Source organism: Leptodactylus fuscus, chromosome 5 (genome assembly GCF_031893055.1).
Source record: "Leptodactylus fuscus isolate aLepFus1 chromosome 5, aLepFus1.hap2, whole genome shotgun sequence".
Lineage (NCBI taxonomy): Eukaryota > Metazoa > Chordata > Amphibia > Anura > Leptodactylidae > Leptodactylus > Leptodactylus fuscus.
Window position 1 is genome coordinate 192,525,241 of NC_134269.1, and position 22,645 is coordinate 192,547,885.

The following is a 22,645-nucleotide window of genomic DNA, read 5'->3' on the forward strand; positions in this document are numbered from 1 at the left end:
AAACAAATGTTGGTGCCAACCTCAACTTACTACAAGGGCCAAATTCACTGCTGGTGACAAGCTCTCCTCACTGCAAGTGCCAAATACACATGTTTCAAGGTGTTTTCCTACTGTCAGAGAGGTGGTATTGAGTGTGTAAAGTGTGTAGTTGTTAGGCTGTGATGTTGGGGTAATAGAGGGTCTTTGGTGTGTTAGATGCCCCCAGACATGCTTCCCCTGCTGTCCCAGTGTGATTCCAGAGGTGTTGGCATCATTTCCTGGGGTGTCATAGTGGACTTGGTGACCCTCCAGACACGGATTTGGGTTTCCCCCTTAACGAGTATCTGTTCCCCATAGACTATAATGGGGTTCGAAACCCGTTCGAACACACGAACATTGAGCGGCTGTTCGAATCGAATTTCGAACCTCGAACATTTTAGTGTTCGCTCATCTCTAGTCATTGCCTTTGGATTGCTCAATGCTCATTAAAGAGGAAGTAACCGCTGCCATTACAGTGTACGTAGATACACATAAGTGCAGTATAATAAGCTTTAGCAGGATCTTGTGTGATCAGGATGATACCACCGCGGCCATACAATAGTAACTATTGTTTTCTATATACACAATGATATTATTCCATCTTTTATCATTCCAGTTATTGGCCTTGGTTGAACTTCTGTTTTCTGATAATCTTTCATGTGTAAGTCACAACCTGCACACCATGTTCTATAACTACTCACACATTGTGTTCATTGTAGACTTTCCTTCCTCTGAAGTGGATGGCACCTGAAAGCATTTTCAACAATCTCTACACAACTCTCAGCGATGTCTGGTCATTTGGAATCCTCCTGTGGGAAATCTTCACATTGGGTATGAGAAGTGATATTCATGAATTCTGGCATTGTCACAAAACTGTTATAATGACTATGGCTAGGGCACCAAGGTTATTTAGATACATCATGGTCATGATACTGTAGTTGTTACACAATGAGGTGAATTTATCATGACCGCTGTCTCAATATTGTGAGATGGACCAAAATTATTAAGAGGTCCCAGGATCTTAAAGATTCTTGGTCACCACGTAGAGTCTCCTGTATGAGAGCTGGAATCTACCTGGAATCTCCAGGTATAACTCATGCCAGATTTCTTGTGTAAGTAATAGTCTGTTGGGCCCATCTTGCTCTCCGTTCCACTTCACTAATTTTCTAAAAATGTGGCAAACAAGTTGGAAAATGGACACAGTGCCACATTTTTTTGGCAGAATTGAAAATGCACCAGAACACTGTCATGAAAAGTTTAATAAATTCCTTAAATGTTACCGTTTCTAATAGAAATCATGGGGGACTTGAAACAATGTAACAAGAGTTTGGACCATGTCGTCACCATCTCACCAAAAACACAGTGAAGGTGCAAGATGGTTGCAAAATGTATGTGTCTATAGTGTATACAAAGCAATCCATGTATAAGTATATTCATTGTCATGAGTGTGTGCATGTACTGGTCCACTATGGATAGCACATGTGTCATCCATGAGCAACACTGACTCATACATTTCATCAATGAACCAAAGCAGCAAAGTGGACAAGAATAGGAACCATTTAGAGTTTTGCTTTCAGGACCATAGCGCCACAGATCTATGAAAATACACAGTTGTGTGTATGGGGCCATAAGAAAAAAATGGGTCAGTGTGCTAGCCATTAAAGACACGACTAGCACACAGTCATGTGTCTATAGCCTTATAAATGTAAGTAATCAGGCCAGTGTGAACAGACCCTTAGACCAGGGGTCTCAAACTTGCGGCCCGCGGGCCGCATGCGGCCCCCCGAACAATTTTGTGCGGCCCGCACAAGCCTAGGGACGCCGGATCCAAGTTGAATCCGGACGTTTCACCATTTTGCCCACAGGCAGTTTTATATACTGCCGGAAAGCTGACAGTGCGCTGAATTCAGCGCACTGTCGGCTTTCCCGATGTGGGCCCAGTGTGAAGAGCTTACGGTCCGGTACCGTAGCTCTTCTATGGTCAGAAGAGCGTCTCTGACACTCAGTCAGAGACGTCCTTCTTCACAGCACAGCCAATCACGCTGTGCTGTGAGAGCCGGGAGGAACGCCCCCTCCCTCTGCTCGCAGTACTCGTCCATAGACGAGCATTATCAGGGAGGGAGGGGGCGTTCCTCCCGGCTCTCACAGCACAGCGCGATTGGCTGTGCTGTGAAGAAGGACGTCTCTGACTGAGTGTCAGAGACACTCTTCTGACCATAGAAGAGCTACGGTACCAGACCGTAAGCTCTTCACACTGGGCCCACATCGGGAAAGCCGACAGTGTGCTGAACTCAGCGCACTGTCAGCTTTCCGGCAGTATATAAAACTGCATGTGGGCAAAATGGTGGAAGGTCCTCTTTAAACATTGAGGTGGAATGAAGGGGCTCATGACACTGGGGGCAGACGAAGGGAGGGGGGAGAACGGCATGACACTGGGGCAGAAATGGAGGGACATGAATCTGGGGGCAGAGATGGGGGGACATGAAACTGGGGGCAGAAATGGAGGGACATGAATCTGGGGGCAGAGATGGGGGGACATGAATCTGGGGGCAGAGATGGGGGGACATGAATCTGAGGGCAGAGATGGGGGGACATGAATCTGGGGGCAGATGAAGGGTGTATATGTAACTGGGGGAAAGATGGAGGGGGGACATATAGTTTACAGGTGACTGTAGGAGGATTATACAGTGTGGGGGCACATGAAAAATGAATGGGCGGAGTCAACATAAAAGTGGGTGGAGCTAAATTTGCCGTGGTGCGGCCCGCCGACTGGCTGGGATCTTGCTCTGCGGCCCACATGCTGAGTTGAGTTTGAGACCCCTGCCTTAGACAGTGGCGTAACTACTGCCATAGCAGCGGAAGCAGCTGCCACAGGGCCCGGGACATTAGGGGCCCGGTGACAGCGGCTACCACTGCTATCATTATACTCTATTATCTTTTCGGACCCCCGAGTATAATGATCGGTGGACCGGGAGAGGTAAGAAACATAAAAAACATGTTACTTACCTCTCCACGATCCTGCCAGGCCTCCTTCCTGACGTCTCTGACGTCACATGAACCCGGCCTGCGTCCCGGGTCATGTGACGTCCGACATCATTGAACAAGGACGCCAGAGGAGAAGGCAGCGGAGAAGACCGCGTAGGAGCCTGGGGACAGGTAAGTAACAGTGTTTTTTTTATGTTTTTATTCCCCCGGGTCTCCGATTATTATACTCTGGGGTCTGAAAAGTATTATCCTCCACTATGGAGGATAATACTGTGTGCAGGGGCCACTATGGAGGATAATACTGTGTGCAGGGGCCACTAAGGGACATAATACTGTGTTCAGGGGCCACTAAGGGACATAATACTGTGTGCAGGGACCACTATGGGGGATAATACTGTGTGCAGGGGCCACTATGGGGGATAATACTGTGTGCAGGGGCCACTGAGGGACATAATAGTGTGTGCAGGGGCCACTAAGGGACATAATACTGTGTGCAGGGACCACTATGGGGGATAATACTGTGTGCAGGGGCCACTATAGGGCATAATAGAACAAGCAGAAATGCGTAGGAGGGGGTCGGTCGAGATCTTCGGTGTCAGTCGGGGGGGGGGGGCATGTCAAAAGTTCGCCACGGGGCCCCGCCATTCCTAGTTACGCCACTGCCCTTAGACCAACTATGAATGACCTGAGGTCTCCGTTTTTTATTGATACACTGATGACAGGATGCCCCACTTCCGCAGCTGTCATCTATGGACCAGAAAGTGTTCTCCGCAGCGCCCCACCCTGGGAAAATTGTTTTACTTTAAATGTTGCTAATTCATACTGCTGTGCATTTTCTCCTATACAATATTCACATTCCATTTAGTTGCCCATATACCAACCGTTCAGATCAACAAATTGCATCTAGAATATTCTATACATGCACATCTGTACATATGTGATCTGTCATTACAGGCGGAACACCATATCCCGAATTACCAATGAATGAACAGTTCTACAATGCCATAAAGCGAGGCTATAGGATGTCAAGACCAACATATGCCTCAGAAGAAGTGTAAGTTACAGACTGTATCTTATTGTAGGTTTAATAGAATTATAAAAATAAATGTAAGTGGATCATAGCTTAAAAATTACGTAGTAAAAATGGCTCAGAACTGGGGTACTGGGTTCGAATCTGACCAAGGGCAACATCTTAAGTGTCTGTCCTCCCTGTTATTGTGTAGGAATCCTACAGATTCTTTTTAACCATACGATAGATAGATAGATAGATAGATAGATAGATAGATAGATAGATAGATAGATAGATGGATAGTATAAGGAAAAGAATCAAAAATATTTTAAGAAAGTGACAAAAAGTAGGGAGAATTCTAAGAAATACATACCACCAATTAAGGGGAAATAAAAGGAGAAGAATCAGAGTTAAGGAGAAGTTACACCAAGCTTAATGAGGAAGTCCAGTTAAAAATGATCTTCTAGCAAGGATGTAAATATCATATAGGTACTCCGTCCTACTACATATAGGCACAAGGAGAGAGCCTGCTCAGTTTTGGTAGACCCCAGTATTTTGGATCTTGGTGATATCTCCCAATTCCAGATGAACTGCCTTAATTTTTTTGTTAACTGAGGAATAGGTCAAAGAAAAGGGGGAAGGGGAATATAAGGCTCTCCTCTCCTGCAAGGCAAAATCTAGCACTGAAATGGGGTACCCCTCTCTTATATGAAGACCACTTCTTCCTAAAGTGATATTAAGATATAGGTGAGGAGATCACATTGATAAAAACCGACTCAAAATCCGCTTTCAAAAAAGGCTTCCATTCAGGAAGTGACATGCCCTTTCTTCCCGCATATTCCGCAGCTGAGACATCTGCGGTGCGAGACTCACTCCCGATCAGGAGCGGGATGCTGCGACGGGATGCCGTGCACTGCATCGGTATCACGTCATGGCTAGCCGCGCAGAGAGTTCACACGGCGAAAAAGGTTTCAGCCATGTGAACATACCCAAAGGTGCTTTCACACTTGTATTGTTTCACCTATTCTTCTGTTCAGTATTGTTTAGAGAACTTTTTCACCCACAATTGTAGACTCTGCAGCGGAGCTTCTAAACTGAGACTCCAATGCAGGTCTGAATGTAGCCTAAGGGACATTATACTGTGTATTGGTTTGAAGAGTTGCAGGGCGACGCAGCGATCTTTTGATTGTGTGGCACGAGTCACGGCCAAAGTTTCCACGTAGCCTATGGAATGGTCCCCGAGTTATCTAGTTTTTAACTTGTAAACTGATGACAAGGTGTCCTGCTAGTAAGACCCTCAGAGATCAGCTGTAATATATAGGGGACCCAGAAAGTGTTTTCAGCAGCACCCCACCCTCCAACCCCACACTTGGAAAATTGTGTATTACACAATTGTAATTGAATCAATATACTCATCTCACTCACTTGACTATATACTGTATAGAATTGTTTTTAGCCTGTGAACCATATATATTGCCATAGGGTTTTAACTATCTAAGGGCTAGTTCACACGGAGTTAACGCGCGCGCATAATGGCACATATACACGTGTCAGAATGTGAGCGCTCAAAACAGATCACATTCATTTCAATGTGTCGTTACGAGCGTATAACGCGCGTAATTTTGCGGCCACAAATGAATGTGATCTGTTTTGAGCGCTCACATTCTGACACATGTATACGTGCCAGAATGCGCATGCGTTAACTCCGTGTGAACTAGCTCTAAGGTTACACTTATACAATATATGCTGTATACTATAGTATACAGTTTTGTGCCTGTTTCATGAGTAACCAAACCATGTTATTTACAGATATGACATTATGCAGAAATGCTGGGATGAAAAGTTTGAGAAGAGGCCGAATTTCTCCAGCTTGGTGTCTCTGACAGGAAACCTATTAGCCGATGGCTACAAACAGGTATATTGTATGTTACAATTCCTCGAAACCCTGCACGTCTTCTAGCCACACTGAACCTAACTGTTAGCCGCAACAGAAACTGGATAAGTGTAAAAAGTAGATAATAAAAGCAAACCACAAGTCTAGACACAAATGCGATACAAAATGACATTTTTTTTTCTGTGTTTAATAGCGATATAAACAAGTCAATGAAGAATTTTTAAGAAGTGATCACCCCGCTGTGGTTCGTGTGAGGCCCCGAGCAACGAAAATAAACAACCCTGTCTATGAGGGAGCAAGTATATCAAACATCTTATACTCTGCTGTACAACCAAATGACAGCGAATACATTATCCCTCTGCCTGACCCCAAGCCTGAGGACTCTGATAATGTGCTGAATGAGAACTCAGAAAGTCGACCAAGGTAAATGTTTACTACTGGCGATACCGAAGGACATTGTGAGTCAGTCCGGCTGAAACATGTACGTGCCTGGGTCACCCTAACCTCACCTCCCCTATCATTACCTCTTGACACGCTTCCCTCCCAAGCCTTACCGTGGGCTAGTGAACATTCCTCTACACGAGGAAACTTCTAATAATCTCCAGGCACCCTTTGGTATACAGTTTTAGGCTATATCCACATCAGCGTTGAGGACTTTGTTAGATCACTCTCCGGAAGATTCCCTCATAAATGATGGAAAAATATTTGGCCAAAATTTAAATTTTTAAAAAATTCATAATGAGCCCAACTCATTACGAGGCGGTTCACTCATCTCTGGTCTACAATGAATAAGACAGGACAGTGGCAATAGATATACTATACAGTCTTCAGGACAACATACAGCTCACCAGAATTGCAAATATTCTGTTCATATCTGTGCAATGCCCAGGGGTGAGAAAGAGAAGTATACCAAAAAAAGTGGGATCCAGCACCTAAAAATATATATTGAAAAATGTAGTTTTATTCTTCATGCTGAAAACATGTAAAGAGGGCCAACTCTACAAATTTAAGTTCTTACCATCTGATTCCAGCACAGTTGGAGTTTTCTCTCTAGCCCCCACCTTTCCTGAGCAATAAAGACAGTTACATATGGTGCCTGATGTGCTATTTATGCTCTGTAATTTCAGAAGACTGGTCTCTTTAAAGAGTACATGTCACCAGGTCTGAAAAGCTCAATGACATACATCATCTGATCGGTGCTGTCACCCTGGCATTTTGGTGTTTTGCTTATCCAAATTCATTCAGCCTTTCCAAAGATATAAGCCTTTTTATTACTGATGCAAATTAGAGTCTAATAAGCAAGTGGGCGGTATCACTGCATGACATACAGTACACAGAGAGACCCTGGTGTTTATGATGGAATATTTTTGTCTTTAGCACTTATTTTACAATGCCACAAAAAGGACTGCACCATATACACAGATATTATTATTATTATTATTATTATTATTATTATTATTATTAATTATTATTATTTTAATAATAATATGCTAGGTGACTAGGACCAGAAATGCAATTAAAGGTATTGATTTATATATATTTTGAACACCCAGCTCTACATTGCAAGAGGGCAACACATCTTCTACGATTTCCTGCGACAGTCCACTAGAGCAGCCCGATCAAGAGGCGGAGAGCGAAATCCAGAGTGATATCCACCAAATTGTACAAGTGCACGAAGTGGAGGAAAGCTTCCTGTAGACAATACCAGAAGCAAAGACCTTACTTTAATATGGAACATGGCACAATGCACAGAAAATATATTACAGCCTTCCAATAATGTCAACTGGACTTCAATGTTTTTGTGAAGACCAAAAATATCATCTTGTTTGAAGATCTGCTAAAGCCTTGGAAAATCCCAAGCAAGTTTACCGTGTATCAAGGGAATCCATAATGACATAATAAACCAAAAATTAACTCTTTGGATATATTACAAGATCTAAGTGCAATATTTTATAGCAAATGCATACATTCATCTTGAGAAGACCAGAAGAAGATCATTTTTTCATAAGAACGTTCATCAGACACCTAAACTCAGTGGAGCCAGCCATTTTGTGGCTAAAACCAAAGTATGGTCTGTTTGAGCTGATGTTACAAGGACACACTAGACAAATGAGCTTTTCTATACCTGTATAAGGTTGCACTAGTGTTTCCATTGTAGCCAGAGAATTGCACACGTGTAGCATTGTGATTGTGTATATTTAGGTTGGTCAGGAGACTTCAGCAACCGCAACATCCTTGGATCGGAGACAGACTCTTTTGAGTGGAGTCATAGCTACATTCTGGGGTGCACTGACCATTTGGGCATTTGTCCCTTGGCCAGAAGAGACCTATCCTCTCATAGTCAGGTTTAGGTGTTGTCTTCAACCTGTTAACCTTACTGAAGAACAGTACATTATAACTAGAGGGGTAAGAGGCCCGTGAGTAATAGCCCAGGGCCCAGATCCTTCTCAGTCCACCTCAGCTACATCTATATGTATATGAATTTTTTTTTACTCAGCACTATATTGACTATCTAATTTTGGGAATATAATAGTATGGTGACGGCTGGACCGTCCACTAAAAAAACAAAAAAAAAGGTATGGGTGGAAAATGATAACTAGAGAAATAAGAAAGCCTTTAGTCTGTCTGTGACTGACCTGTCGGGCTTTGCTATACTAGGCCTATATTTTTTACTTATATGTTTAACTCATGGTAACTTTTTGCTATGTTTACTATGTTACTACATTTTATATCACATTTATGTTAATGTCATAGAATTATACCATAGTTTATGTAAGAAATATCTATATTACTATAAATGCAATATACACTGCCAGTTGTATCTACAATGATGCCATATAACAGACTATAGAAACCATATGTCATATAGATAATAGATGGCCAGACTCAAAGTTCAGTACTGAAGAGTGTAAACTTTTATAGCAGCACCAAAAACCTTCATAGAAAAATAGAAAAATCTGTATTATGGCCATTGAGCAATGTCATTTATTAATGCCCGCTTATATTTTTGGGACACAATTACATGTTTTCTGCACAGTCTATATCATTCACCTATGAAATACACAGTACAATATAATATTTCCACATGAAGGTTGCATGAAGGATAACTATGCATTCTGGCTGGATCAAATGGTGTTCTCCCCTTGTGAATTGGTACCTACGTTGCCAAGATATTGCTATTTTGACAGTATACAATTCAAACCATTGGTGCAATGGGGGTGTTGCCGCTTAACTCTCTGTACCAATGACAATGACCTTGTTGCTCCAAAAAGCTCAACTGCATATTGCCGAAACAGCAATATCCTGGTAATGGAGGCATCAATCCACAAGAGGAAAATAGTATTCAATCGAGGTGATCCTAACCTATCTATCAGTATGATTCTAGAACTGTATACATGCAGACATATATACAGTATGAGTCTAGAACTGTATACATGCATACATATATACAGTATGAGACTAGAGCTGTATACATGCATACATGTATACAGTATGAGTCTAGAGCTGTATACATGCATACATATATACAGTATGAGACTAGAGCTGTATACATGTATACAGTATGAGTCTAGAGCTGTATACATGAATATATATATGATATATATATATAAGTATGAATCACATTTTTCTGGTCAAGATTGGTATTTTTCACCAGTGAGTCAGTATTTCTTTGCGTTCTGGCTTCCTGTAAAATTACATTGTTAGCTTTGTGGAAAATAACCTGACAATGCTCAGAATAGTTATGGGTAGTCTCTTATAGTAATACAATTAATTCTATATAAATTTTTGCACCCAGCAGTTACATATTTTACTATAATGTGCACATATTGGAGCTTTAAAGGTTTATTCTGGCCCCAAATGCACACAGGATCAGTTAACAGTGTCTGATCTGTGAGGGTCCGACACCTGGATCCTGCAAAGACCAGCTGTTGTGGCAGCCTCTGGGTACTGGAAACTACTGCAGTGGACTGGTAGCAGAAACTGACCTGCTACTATTACATGAATAGGATCAGAGCTATTTCTACTCCCCACCCACTGCAGTATCTTCTGGTACCCACAGGCTGCCACAACAGCTCGTCTGTGCAGGGTCCAAGTGTCGGACCCCCACAGATCAGATATTAATAACTTATCCTGTAGATAGATCCTCAATATGCAATATGCATTAGGGGCAGAAACCCCTATACTGGGTAGGTGCCCTGTTTTTGATAATGCGAAATAAACAAAAAATGAAGACGTTTTAACGGTACTATGGCAAAATTAAAGTTTATATATTTTTACTAGCTATTGTGAATTGTATATCTTTGTCTAAGTTTTTGAAAAACAATTGTAGCAATTTTTATTTACGTATTGTCTTTATACCGTTTTGCATTTACTATGTCATTTACGATATTACCAAAAAAATCATAAGAATACAACAATAAGGCCCGGTTCACATCTGTGTTTGGGCCATTCTGTTCTCCTCTCAGCATGAAAAATGTGAATACAAAATTTCTGCAAACAGCTCTTTTCTCTCCACATTTTTTGTGCAGAAACCACACAGACCCCATTATAGTCTATGGGGTCCATGGGTTTCCTAAGGTACCCGCTTTTTTTATGTGGATTAGGTTTAGGAAACCCATGCGCAGATGTGAACCGGGCCTAATACAAACTTTTAGTGTGCATTATACATGATCTTTTTGCAAACAGCAGGATGAGTAAAATAGGAAGAATAAACATATGTGGCAATAGTTTTACTTTAGCATAGAGTATTGATTGCTCAATTTCTACAACAAGCAAAAGTATTGTGCAATAACACAGTGTCTGGGGAATATCCTTCTGCTAAGGTTACTAAACAGACATATTAGAGGATTAGAGACATTTTTTTTTTTGCAATATTTTTAGCTTGAAAATGTGACATACAATCTATATTAGTTTTTAATTCTAGTTCCAGTTTAATAAAAACATTTAATAGAAATCCATTGGATAAAAATGTGGTCCTGTCCGTGGGCGGCGTCAGAAGCGTAACGTGAGGGGGTGCAGTTGCAGCCAGGCCCATGAGCTTTAGGGGGCCCATAAGCACTGGAATCAGTATAAGCCAAGGAAGAGCCCAGGTTACGCTCACCACACTAAGGCTGTATTCACACAGAGTAACGCCAGGCGTTTTTTGTGTGTTTTTTGCACATAGCGCCGCGTTTACGCCGCGTTAACGCCGGGCAACGCCACCGCTAAATAGCGCGGCGTTAACGCGGCGCTACGCGGCGTAAACGCGGCGCTATGTGCAAAAAACACACAAAAAACGCCTGGCGTTACTCTGTGTGAATACAGCCTAAGGTTGATAGCTATAGGACAGTGGTTCTTAACGAGGGTTTGATCGAACCCTAGGCCCTATGCACGGTTCATTTTGTGTACCAGTAAAAAAACATATACCTATGTCTTGAATTTGGAAAAAAATCATATTTGATTTATCACTAAAGAAGGGTTCGGTGAATGTGCAGATGAAACTGGTGGGTTCGGGACCTCAAACAAGGTTAAGAACCACTGCTATAGGGTAAAGCAGTAGCAGTCTCTACTGATCCTGTATCCTGGGAGCCACTAATCTAAATATAGTTCACAATGTAGGAATTGGGCCCCATTACAAATTTTGCACTGTGGCCCAGGAGCTTCAAGTTATGTCTCTGGGTGGCATGTCATAGAGCAGGAAGATTTAATGGATTAATATATATTTTTATGGGAAAATGCAATATAATTTGTAATTAATTTTATTTAAGGTTGTCAGAACCACCAACTAGACTCCTAGGCTAAGAATGAGCAACGGTTACAGAACAGAGTTACAAGTCCAATCACCTCCTCCTGCTCTATAACATACTTCTTAATACTATTTTTAATGTGACCCTTTTTTTTTTTTTTTTTTTTAAATCATGTAATTTAATAAGTATTAGTTCCCCAAAAGGATTTTCTTCCATTATCAATAATAATAATAATAATAATGATAAACGAGAGATAAAGTGAATGAATTAATTAATTAATGTATAAAAAATTTTAATTGATAACATAAAACAAATAATTGATTCACAAATATTCCACAATTCTAATTGGTTACTATTATCAGTCCTTTCATATATATGTACAGTAATGTTTGGGGGGGTTTTTTAGGACTGATTTTATTTTAAGTGAGGAGCAAATATTTTAAGATTTTTTACTAGTACTATCTCAGCAAATGTTCAAAAAATATAGTGGAAACATATAAAAAAATGCCCCTTCTGAACATATCCTATTGTGGCTGCTAATTCGATACCACTCCACTATAGTAAGGCGTAATAAGCCAGTGTCATGGCAAGTTTTGCTGTGAGAACGAAGTAGCAGCATTTCATGAGGCAATGTATTGAAGGAGCAAAATGTTAATATGATTTTTGCTGTCTTCTCAGGATGACTCCGAGTGATTGTTTAATCATTAACTTAATATTAAGGGGAGTCTTTTACTAGAACCCAACTTATGAATCCTGCAGATAGATAGGTTAAGGTCATCTGAATCAATGGTGTTTTCCCTTTGTGAATTGCTCAGTTGCCAAGATGTAGCTTATCACTCTTATGTCAATATGCAAATATACTCTTTGGACCAATGAAGGCGTTCCTGTTACTTCAAAGAGGCAAATGCAATGTTGTCATTGCTCATTTCATTACTGACAATATCTCAAAAGAACATTTGATTCAGGTGACCCTAACCTATCTATCTGCAGGGCTGGGTTGATATCTTGGATTCTGGTGACCCTAACCTATCTATCTGCAGGGCTGGGTTGATATCCTGGCTTCTGGTGATCCTGACCTATCTATCTGCAGGGCTGGGTTGATATCCTGGATTCTGGTGACCCTAACCTATCTATCTGCAGGGCTGTGTTGATATCCTTGCTTCTGGTGACCATAACCTATCTATCTGCAGGGCTGGGTTGATATCCTGGCTTCTGGTGACCCTAACCTATCTATCTGCAGGGCTGGGTTGATATCCTGGCTTCTGGTGACCCTAACCTATCTATCTGCAGGGCTGGGTTGATATCCTGGCTTCTGGTGACCCTAACCTATCTATCTGCAGGGCTGGGTTGATATCCTGGCTTCTGGTGACCGTAACCTATCTATCTGCAGGGCTGGGTTGATATCCTGGCTTCTGGTGACCCTAACCTATCTATCTGCAGGGCTGGGTTGATATCCTGGCTTCTGGTGACCCTAACCTATCTATCTGCAGGGCTGGGTTGATATCCTGGCTTCTGGTGACCGTAACCTATCTATCTGCAGGGCTGGGTTGATATCCTGGCTTCTGGTGACCGTAACCTATCTATCTGCAGGGCTGGGTTGATATCCTGGCTTCTGGTGACCGTAACCTATCTATCTGCAGGGCTGGGTTGATATCCTGGCTTCTGGTGGCCCTAACCTATCTATCTGCAGGGCTGGGTTGATATCCTGGCTTCTGGTGACCGTAACCTATCTATCTGCAGGGCTGGGTTGATATCCTGGCTTCTGGTGACCCTAACCTATCTATCTGCAGGGCTGGGTTGATATCCTGGCTTCTGGTGACCGTAACCTATCTATCTGCAGGGCTGGGTTGATATCCTGGCTTCTGGTGACCCTAACCTATCTATCTGCAGGGCAGGGTTGATACCATGGCTTCTAGTGATAGAATCCCTTAAAGTTTTTTTTCCAAGAGAGAGGCATTCTTAATTTTTTTTTTAACTTATTTTTCTCATATAAACGGTACTCAAAAACTCATAATAGGAATATTTGAATTAAAGAGGACCTGTTGGTTCTCCTGATATTTCTGATATATTAGCAATATAGAAAATATATATTTGTTTTTCTAGGGAATAAAGTTCAAAAACATAAACTAAAATCCACCTTCCGTCATTATCCCGGAATCGATGCATAACCTTCTGTATATTTTGTATATGGACTTCAAAGTAACACCCTATTGCCAAATAGTGATTACTTGTGCCCCTGTTCTTGTCACGGTTACACGTTGTATATTGTTTTTATGTCTGTATTGCTTGTCACATGTAAAAGGAATTATCCTGTTCAGCAACGTTTTATAATAAAGTACATATTGTACCAGGTACGTGCAATGAGGTTTTGTATAAAGCAGCATAAAGAGTAAAAGTCGTAAGAAGAAAAATTAAATGCAAAATATGGTATACTAATAAGACCAATAAGACTAATAAGTTTCTTATAGGTTATATCTTCAAGGAAATAGCACAGTCTTAAAGTATTCTGTTGTATTATGGATATCACTGACAAAATTGGTTAAACTATTGCTAGATATACCTAGAAAACCTAGTCTGAGAGGGTGGAGAGCTGATAAGAAGTATGAAAAGTGGACTTGACCAAATTTTTTAAATCTTGTCATTATATAAATAATATAATTATAAATTCTATAATTAAAGTTATCATTCTAGCTAATTCAATTGTGTTCATTATGGCAGAGACAGGCAGTGTCTGTATGTAACACAGAATGGAGTTGCTGCTGCCTGTACTTCATGGTCCAATATGGGTGGGCGGAGCTACACACAAATTTGAGGGCAGAGCTAAACGAGAGGGTGCATGGGAAACCCCGCCCACCAAATGATGCAAGAAACCAGGAAGAAAGAAGATTTTACAGCAGTAAAGACTGATGAGTATGTGAGGTGGGAATACCCCTTTAATACTTCTAATAATAATTATACCGTGGCCAATAAAAATGTATTCATGACAGTGGCAGGTAGTGTGGTCCCGTGCTATGAAGTCCTGTGTGTGACTTATAAGGAAACCCAATATAAGCTACTAATGCCCTGGTACCAAACTCCTGCCCTCATCCAGTCCTTGAATCCGATGATCTGCAGGTGCTGTCACGATGCCCTAGGTACCTTATGTCATATCTTTTGGGAGTGTCCATTGTTTCTGGATTTCTGGTCAAATCCCTTACTGATGCTGTTTTTCTCCAGGGGGTTCCTTTATTGCCTGCCTCCTGAACCTGCATCTTAGACTAACATCTAGTCAGGTCTCCTGCCTCTGCGCAGCAGGGAAAACTTCTAATAACTAAGAAATGTAAGAGACCTACTACCTACCTACTACCGCCTACTCTGGCTATGATCTCCTGGCACGAATGAAGGATATTCACAGCTTTGAGTCCTTGATGGCCACCCTCAATAAGTCAATGGAGGTATTCCAGGCTATCTGGTCTACTTGGGTCACCTATTGCATACTGCAGGGTGTATGATCTAGGATCCCCCTCCCCCCCATAACTTCTTGTTTTCCCTCTTGTCAATTCTCCCCTCTCCCCTTTTTCTTATGCGTTTATTACTCATGGTTTTTCCATATATATTTTGTATGTTTTGGGGGGGGAGCTGTTTACTTCGCCTCCTCTAATGTGATTTTTCTTATCTCCCTCTGTTCAAATTTAAAAACTTCAATAAAAATTAGTTATAAAAAAATGTATTCATTACACTTGGGCACTGTCTAGCAGCAAATTGGTCAGAACTTGGAACATTTGTTTGGCATAAACTAAGGCAACAAATAAGTGGTGTAAATGGAGACAAACGTGCCTAAAGGTGAGAGATTGTGAGTAGGGTGGAGACGATCTTGAGATTTCAAGATCGATTTTAAAATCCGATCTCCGATCATTTTCCAGCCGATCTTGATCATGAAATTTGCTCGATCACCGATCGGAATCCGTTCTTTTCCGATCCCGATCCTCAACCCTAGTTAATGCTTCTCTAAAGGAAAAGTCACTTTTAGGGTTGAGCCGATCTTGAGATAACCTCCGATCTCGATCCCGCTGGAAAAGATCGGGTCGGAATTCCGATCGCGATCGTGAAATTTACTTGATCGCCAATCAGAATCCGATCTTTTCCATTCCTGATCACTCAACCCCAATTGTGAGGCACATTAACCCTTCTGCCTAGTCTAACTTTAGGTTGCATTATTATTATTAAATCTAAGATGGTGAAACTGACGCTTTTATTAGTTGTTTTCGTTTTTTTACTAATATATTGTCAGATGTTCTCGGACCATCCCAGTTTACCCCTCTCTCCTGGTCCTGGCTGCTTTAGTTCCACATTTGTTTAGACACAGTGAGGAGATTTAACACTTTCCATGCTGGTCTTGGTGTTCCCTGCGCTGGTAAAGGATGTGCCAAATTTATGACAAGACGCATATCAATATTTAGGTCATCCTCTGATTCACCGTGTTCCTAGTCAAATATCACCGGCTCATTGCAGAAAACTGGTGTAAATTATTTTCATGAACTATAGAGAAAAATGGTTTAGGATTGTGCAAGAAAAAATCATGTAATATTTTGATACTTTTGTGTCAAAAAGACAAAAGTATTGTAAGTATTATAGCTTTATTGACTATCGAAAAATGACATTTCCAGCTTTCTATGCACAGAGGCTCCTTCTTCAGGCATTTAGTCATTCATTTGGATTGTCTGAAAAAGAAGCCTTTGAAATCTTACAAATGTCATTTTTCTGGTTAGCCAATAACTGTATTACACTTACAATATTTTTGTCTTATTGCATGGAATTGTTTCCAAAACTCAACAAATATGATTATATGGGGGTTGGCCAGGGGCATAGGGCCTTAGCCCAATACTTTTCTAAGAATATGTGCATTGCCAATAAGTGGAAAGTTTACCACCACTTGGGCATTGTAATGGTCTGGAAACTTGCAGAGGCTAAGATTCCACGTAGCGAGCCACAGCCAAAAATGCTGCAGAAAAGACTTCCTCTGTGGACTTTCTGCCTCTTTTAGGGTATGTTCACACTGAATTTTTTGCAGACGGATTTTGATGCAGAATCCACCTCAAAATCCACCTGCAAAAAAGGCTTCCATTCATTTCAATGGGAGTCACTCGCTTTTTTCCCCCCGCTATCGATCTTTTTCAGCTAGCAGGAAAAAGAAGCGACATGCCCTATCTTCCCGCGGATTCTGTGTCTGACTAAGCCGCGGTGTCTGCGGTGTGAGACTCACTCCCGATTAGGCCCATTCATTTGGGCCTAATAAGGAGCGGGATGAACCGCATCAGCATCCTGTAGCGGCCAGCCGCACAGAGAAATTACAGCGGAAATGGTTTCCGCCATCTGAACTATTCCTTATATGTTTCAGAAGGTATAACAGACATGCTGCGTGGGTATTTTTGAAATCCCAGCATATCCACTGCAGATTTTTTTTCCTGCAATGTGTGGATGGGATTAGCCAGACATGTTTTTTCAAACCCTCTTTAGACATTACCTAGCGTTCCAATAACCACAGTCACAATTCTGAATTTGATCCTCCACATTCTAAATTTTGTACTTATTATTATTATTATTATTATTATTATTATTATTATTATTATTATTATTATTCTACTTTTTTCTATTTCAATTACTTTATTATTGTAATATATATTTTTTTAATTCTTCTCTTTAAATTTCACAAAATTTCTTGTCTTTTTCCATTTCTATCCTCTTTTCTCCTGGACGACGAGTATTTGGCAATTTTATACATGTCACGTGACATATTTCAGTCGATTTCATTTTAGGAGGTATACATATCATCTGCAGGGACTCAATTTATACGCATCACATAGATTTGACAAAATCCACTGGTGGTGCATTTTTTTTTGGCCGCCACTGTAATTATATTTATAATTCATTTATGTAAATTATCATTTTAATATTACATTTAGATTTTATTTTATTATTATTACTATTATCAAATATTTTACAAAGGCAAAAATAAATCATTAGGAAGATTCTGAGAATATTCACAGTATTTAAGAATCTCTGTAGCTGGGAAATAATTGCCTCCCAGAGACCTTGGCATTTCTAACCAAAAAAAAGATAACTTCTTCTAAGAAAACATGCCCATGTATAACAAAATGTCTGAGCTTGTTAAGCGTGGGCTGCGTAAGAAAATATATACATGATCAGAATGTGTCCTACAGAACATCAGAGGAAACTTCAAGAATATATTAACCGGTAAACATATTGACTTTTGTGATGGAAGACTTCTTGGCCGCGACGCAGGTAAATGCATTATAATAGCCGTACATCCCTGGTGTACTCTACTATACCAACTTTTCACAAATGCTCCTATATAACCTTCAACATTAAAATGAGGCATTGAAAAAGAAAAGCCAGAGTTCTGTATGAATAGGTTCTGCAAGATTTTTTTTCCCTTTTTTTTTCTAAATCTTTATTTTAGTCATAAGATTAGATAAGATAATCCTTTAATAGTCCCACCATGGGGAAATTCAGTGTGTTACAGCAGCATGGATAATACAGTAATATATTACAAGAAAGAGCTCAAGCTCATAGAAGATAGAACAGATACTAGGAGTCCTAGCAACTAAAAAGACTTCAGGATCATTTAGTTCTCTGTGCGGAGTGATGTTGATTTTACAGCCAGATCGTGGTTGTCCTCACCTCTGTATTAAATTTTCCACTGCCTCCTTTTGCTAACCCTTCCTTCATTCACAGCACCTATGAGTGGAGATGGCTTCCTTGGCCACATATTCCTACTACCATGACCGTTGTACCATGTTTTGTAGAGTTTGCATCAGTGTAGACATCATTAGGACATACCATCAATGTTTCATTAGCAGTGGTAGAGAGCTGTGACACCCACTGACCTCATAAGAAAGTTCTACGCCACTTTGAGACCTGTCGAATTTTCTGGGCAGCTGCAACGACATGCATCTACTATGATCTTCTGGGTCAAACATGTAGCTTCTGGAACAACCTTATATCACTGTAAGGAAAGAAAGTAGCACTTGAACAAGACGTTGGTTGGGGGCAGAGTTCACCCATGCAGATATTGATGGCATTTCTGAATGCCAATATTTGTGCTATATGGCTGTTTCTGTTCTAGCGAATTGTTAGCATGCCATAGAATCATGGCCAGATAACATTAATTGAACGAGGAATAACAAGTGACTTTGGACAGATGATAGAGGACAAATAATTGAAAAGTGCAATGTTTGCTCTGTAAGTTAATATGCACTTTGCTCCCTCCCTTCTTCCTCCTTCTTCACAGTTTCTAGAAGTTGTCTTCAGAATATAGAGACAAAATTTCCACATCTGTGGTGAGCAATATAGAAAACAGAAGTTCCCAAACAAAGGATAATAGTCCTGGTCACAATAGTCACTTCAGTCTATCTTACATACTCGAACTATCTGCGTGTGAATCCGACTATCCATAGTGCAACGTATACTGCAGCTGACCCGTCTGGAGGGGACAATATGGATGCAGCAGCACTGACCCTGCTGATCTTAATAAGTGTCAGAAATGGTGAGTTATTTTTTGTTTTCTTTTGGTATTTGATTTTCTTGGAAAATAAAATGTGGCAACTCCAATAACAAGTAACAGTTTGTTTCAGATGCTCATCCATATTGAATACCTTTGTGTACTGATGTCACTGTATACTCTAATAGTTTTATATACTAAAGTGAACTGTTATAGTACAAGGAAACAAATATTACGAGTTGGGATTTTTTTAACAAAAAATACAAAATATGATGCTGAGGGCAGTGAACTGAAGCTGTTACATGTAGTTACTGTATGTCTGACTCAAAGGAAATTTGGGATTTGTCCAGTTAGCTTTTTAATGTAATATAAGCTTAAATTCTATGTATAGACTCTTCTGTTCTCAGCGAAACCTATAAGCTAACAAGATTACATGGTTGTTTATCAGTCCTTTAGTAAAGCAAAGACATAGGATACAGAACAAGTATACAAGTCAGGCCAGCTCTCTTACAGATTTTACTGAGAACGGGACTGAGCAGCCTGCAATGTATGAAAAACCAGGCTGCATACCATAGGCTGCATTACTTATTCCGAGTTTAGTACAGTACAATAATAGAAGAAAGGGTGGTCATAGCCTTCATAGCTGGAATATTAAACTGAAAGGGTAAATCTCAGTCGTATCGACTACAACCACTGCTGCTTCTACAACTAATACTACTGCTAGGACTACTATGTCTGCTTCTATTACCACTAGTACAAATCATACAAACAATTATTAATAATACTAGTACTATAATATTTGAGCCTTGTATTGTAGTACTTATAGATACTGTGGGTCATTGTTATTTACAGCATTTACTGTACGGTATATTATTTGGTCACACTATATACAGCATATTGTTATTTAGGCACTATATTTTATAGAATTAGGTCATATTTGGTACATGTATTTGTACACTGTATGATAGTGCAGCATATCACTGGGTTCCACATAAAAGCACACAGAGTATCATCCAACATAGGGCTGACCTTGCCTTTAAGGGCTTGTTCACACGGAGTAAACGCGGCACGCAATGTGCCGCTTGCATGGGACGTTTGCGCCGCGATTTTGACGGTGCATGTTTGCGGTCGCGTTAGCGCCGCGTAAACGAGCGTTATCGCGGCTTCTAATGCGACCGCAAACATGCACCATCAAAATCACGGCGCAAACGTCCCGTACACGCGGCAAATTGCATGCCGCGTTTACTCTGTGTGAACGAGCCCTAATACCGTATACTGAAAGATAGTTGTTTTGCCTCTCTACACATTGGATTGTAACTCAGTGGGACCTGTTCAGTTGTCCAATATTTTTGTCAAGTGTAATGCTGACTATGCATATAAGATAGCTCTCAGAATCTCTTGAATGCCCCCCCTCCCCCCAGATCATTGGTGCCGGGCTGCTCCTCCATATTCTCTCTGCAGCTAAGTGTCTAGTAGCTTTATTTTGGTGGAGACCGGCCCCACAGGCTCAGATGGATCTCTAAACTCAACTCAATGGCCTTTGAGCCCTGAAACACTTGATGGCTCTCCTTCATGATACTGTCGATACATTTAAGGACACGTAGGCTGCTAGTACTATTATTGTATTGATTGCCATCTTTCATTGTCTTCTATATTTGGTACCTTGACTTGTACATTTTGTACAGTATATCTCCTTATCTGTGTTTCCTCGCCTGACCTCACCTCCTCCCTTTATTGCTATTTCCATTTGTAAAATGGTATACAGTTTTCTAAAAAAAATGCAATAAAAATAAAGTTGATAAAAAAAATAGCACTTGGAAAAACAACTTTTTGGGCAATAGGTATTTCACCAATTGTCCCATATACGTATGCTTGGCTTGTGTACTGAATAGGGAGGAGATCTATGTCAGACAACTCTGTAAGAATATTGGAGAGGATACTCCCAGCATTGTATTTGGGTGTAATTTGCTATATATCTACTGCCTGTTCATTCTTGTATCTTCCTCTGACCCCTTTTGTTAACATTACACCATTTTTGATATACATAACACCATTGCATGAGAAAAGCTCAGGAAGTTTTGGAAATTCTGGCCCCAGCTTGTCTAGCACCAAAGACCACTCATCTTTCAAAGTCGCTCAGATCACTCAATTTTCCCATATGGATTTATACAGAAACTGTTCCATGGAAAAGTAGCCTACTTGATTTTGTGCCATACTCCAGGGTCACATGTCTATACAGGAAGGCTCCAATTGTTAAAAAACACATGTCTCTAATATAGTGGCTATTCAGCGTAGATCCCTTCTACACACCTCAAAGTAATGAGATAGTAGGTTATATAAGTTACTAGCAGGAGGACCCAGCTTCACACGGGTATATTACATTTTATGTTTGTGTAGTGGCCCCATAAGAATTGTCCAATTTTGCACTGGTGTGTTTTCTATGTTGTTTGTGTGTATGTCCATAAGCGTCATGGATTATGTGTATCTCATTTTGGATATCAGTGAAAAACCCATGTAGTACTATGTTTAGACACAAGTATCTAATCCTTGTTGGTGTGGTACTGTGTGCAGATGCACATATCTAATCCTCCAGCGTGTGAAACTGTGCGCAGACGCGCATATCTAATACTACGGCATGTGGTACTGTGTGTAGATGCGCGTATCTAATCCTCTGGAGGTGGTACTATGTGAAGACATGCATATCTAATCCTCCGGCATGTTGAACTGTGTGCGTATCTAATCCTCCCCCGTGTGGTACTTTGTGCAGATGCGCGTATCTAATCCTCCGGCATGTGAAACTGTGTGCAGACGTGCATATCTAATACTACGGCATGTGGTACTGTGTGTAGATGCGCGTATCTAATCCTCTGGCGGTGGTACTATGTGAAGACATGCATATCTAATCCTTCAGCGTGTGGAACTGTGTGCAGACGTGCATATCTAACCCTTGGTCGTGTGGTACTGTGTGCAGACACACGTATCTAATCCTCTCCTGTGTGGTATTGTGTGAAGAGGCGCGTATCTAATCCTATGGCTTGTGGAACTGAGTGTAGACATGCGTATTTAATCCTACGGCATGTGGTACTGTGTGCAGACGTGTGTATCTAATCCTATGGCGTGTACAACTGTGTGCAGACACACGTATTTAATCCTCTGGAGTGTGGAACTGTGTGTAAACACGCGTATCTAATCCTTCGGCATGTAGTACTTTGTGTAGATGTGCTTATCTTATGCTCTGGTGTGTGGAACTGTGTGCAGATGTGTGTATCTAATGCTTCGCCATGTGGAACCGTGTGCAGATGCAGGTATCTAATCCTTCAGTGTGTGGAACTGTGTGCAGAAGCGCGTATTTAATCCTCTGGTGTGTGGGACTGTGTGCAGATGTGTGTATTTAATCCTGTGGTGTGTGATACTGTGTGCTGATCTGTGTATCTAATCCTCTGATGCGTGTATCTCAGTTTGGATATCAGTGTTGTATTGTGCATGTGGAGTGACCGTGTGTATTGCAGTTG

General features: G+C 40.9%; 2 protein-coding genes across 2 annotated transcripts in view; both read left to right on the plus strand.

Annotated features, from left to right (window-relative positions):
• The window catches only part of PDGFRB (platelet derived growth factor receptor beta), a 102,428-nt gene extending 93,867 nt beyond the window's left edge, over window positions 1-8,561 (plus strand). The window contains exons 19-23 of the mRNA XM_075274973.1: window positions 738-849; window positions 3,958-4,057; window positions 5,822-5,927; window positions 6,100-6,329; window positions 7,460-8,561. Coding sequence (XP_075131074.1) covers window positions 738-849; window positions 3,958-4,057; window positions 5,822-5,927; window positions 6,100-6,329; window positions 7,460-7,604 — 693 coding nt within the window. The 3' untranslated portion in view covers window positions 7,605-8,561. The remainder of the gene's footprint in view (window positions 1-737; window positions 850-3,957; window positions 4,058-5,821; window positions 5,928-6,099; window positions 6,330-7,459) is intronic.
• Window positions 8,562-19,003: 10,442 nt separating this feature from the next.
• Window positions 19,004-22,645, plus strand: part of CSF1R (colony stimulating factor 1 receptor) — a 52,664-nt gene continuing 49,022 nt past the window's right edge. The window contains exon 1 of the mRNA XM_075274964.1: window positions 19,004-19,178. Coding sequence (XP_075131065.1) covers window positions 19,130-19,178 — 49 coding nt within the window. The 5' untranslated portion in view covers window positions 19,004-19,129. The remainder of the gene's footprint in view (window positions 19,179-22,645) is intronic.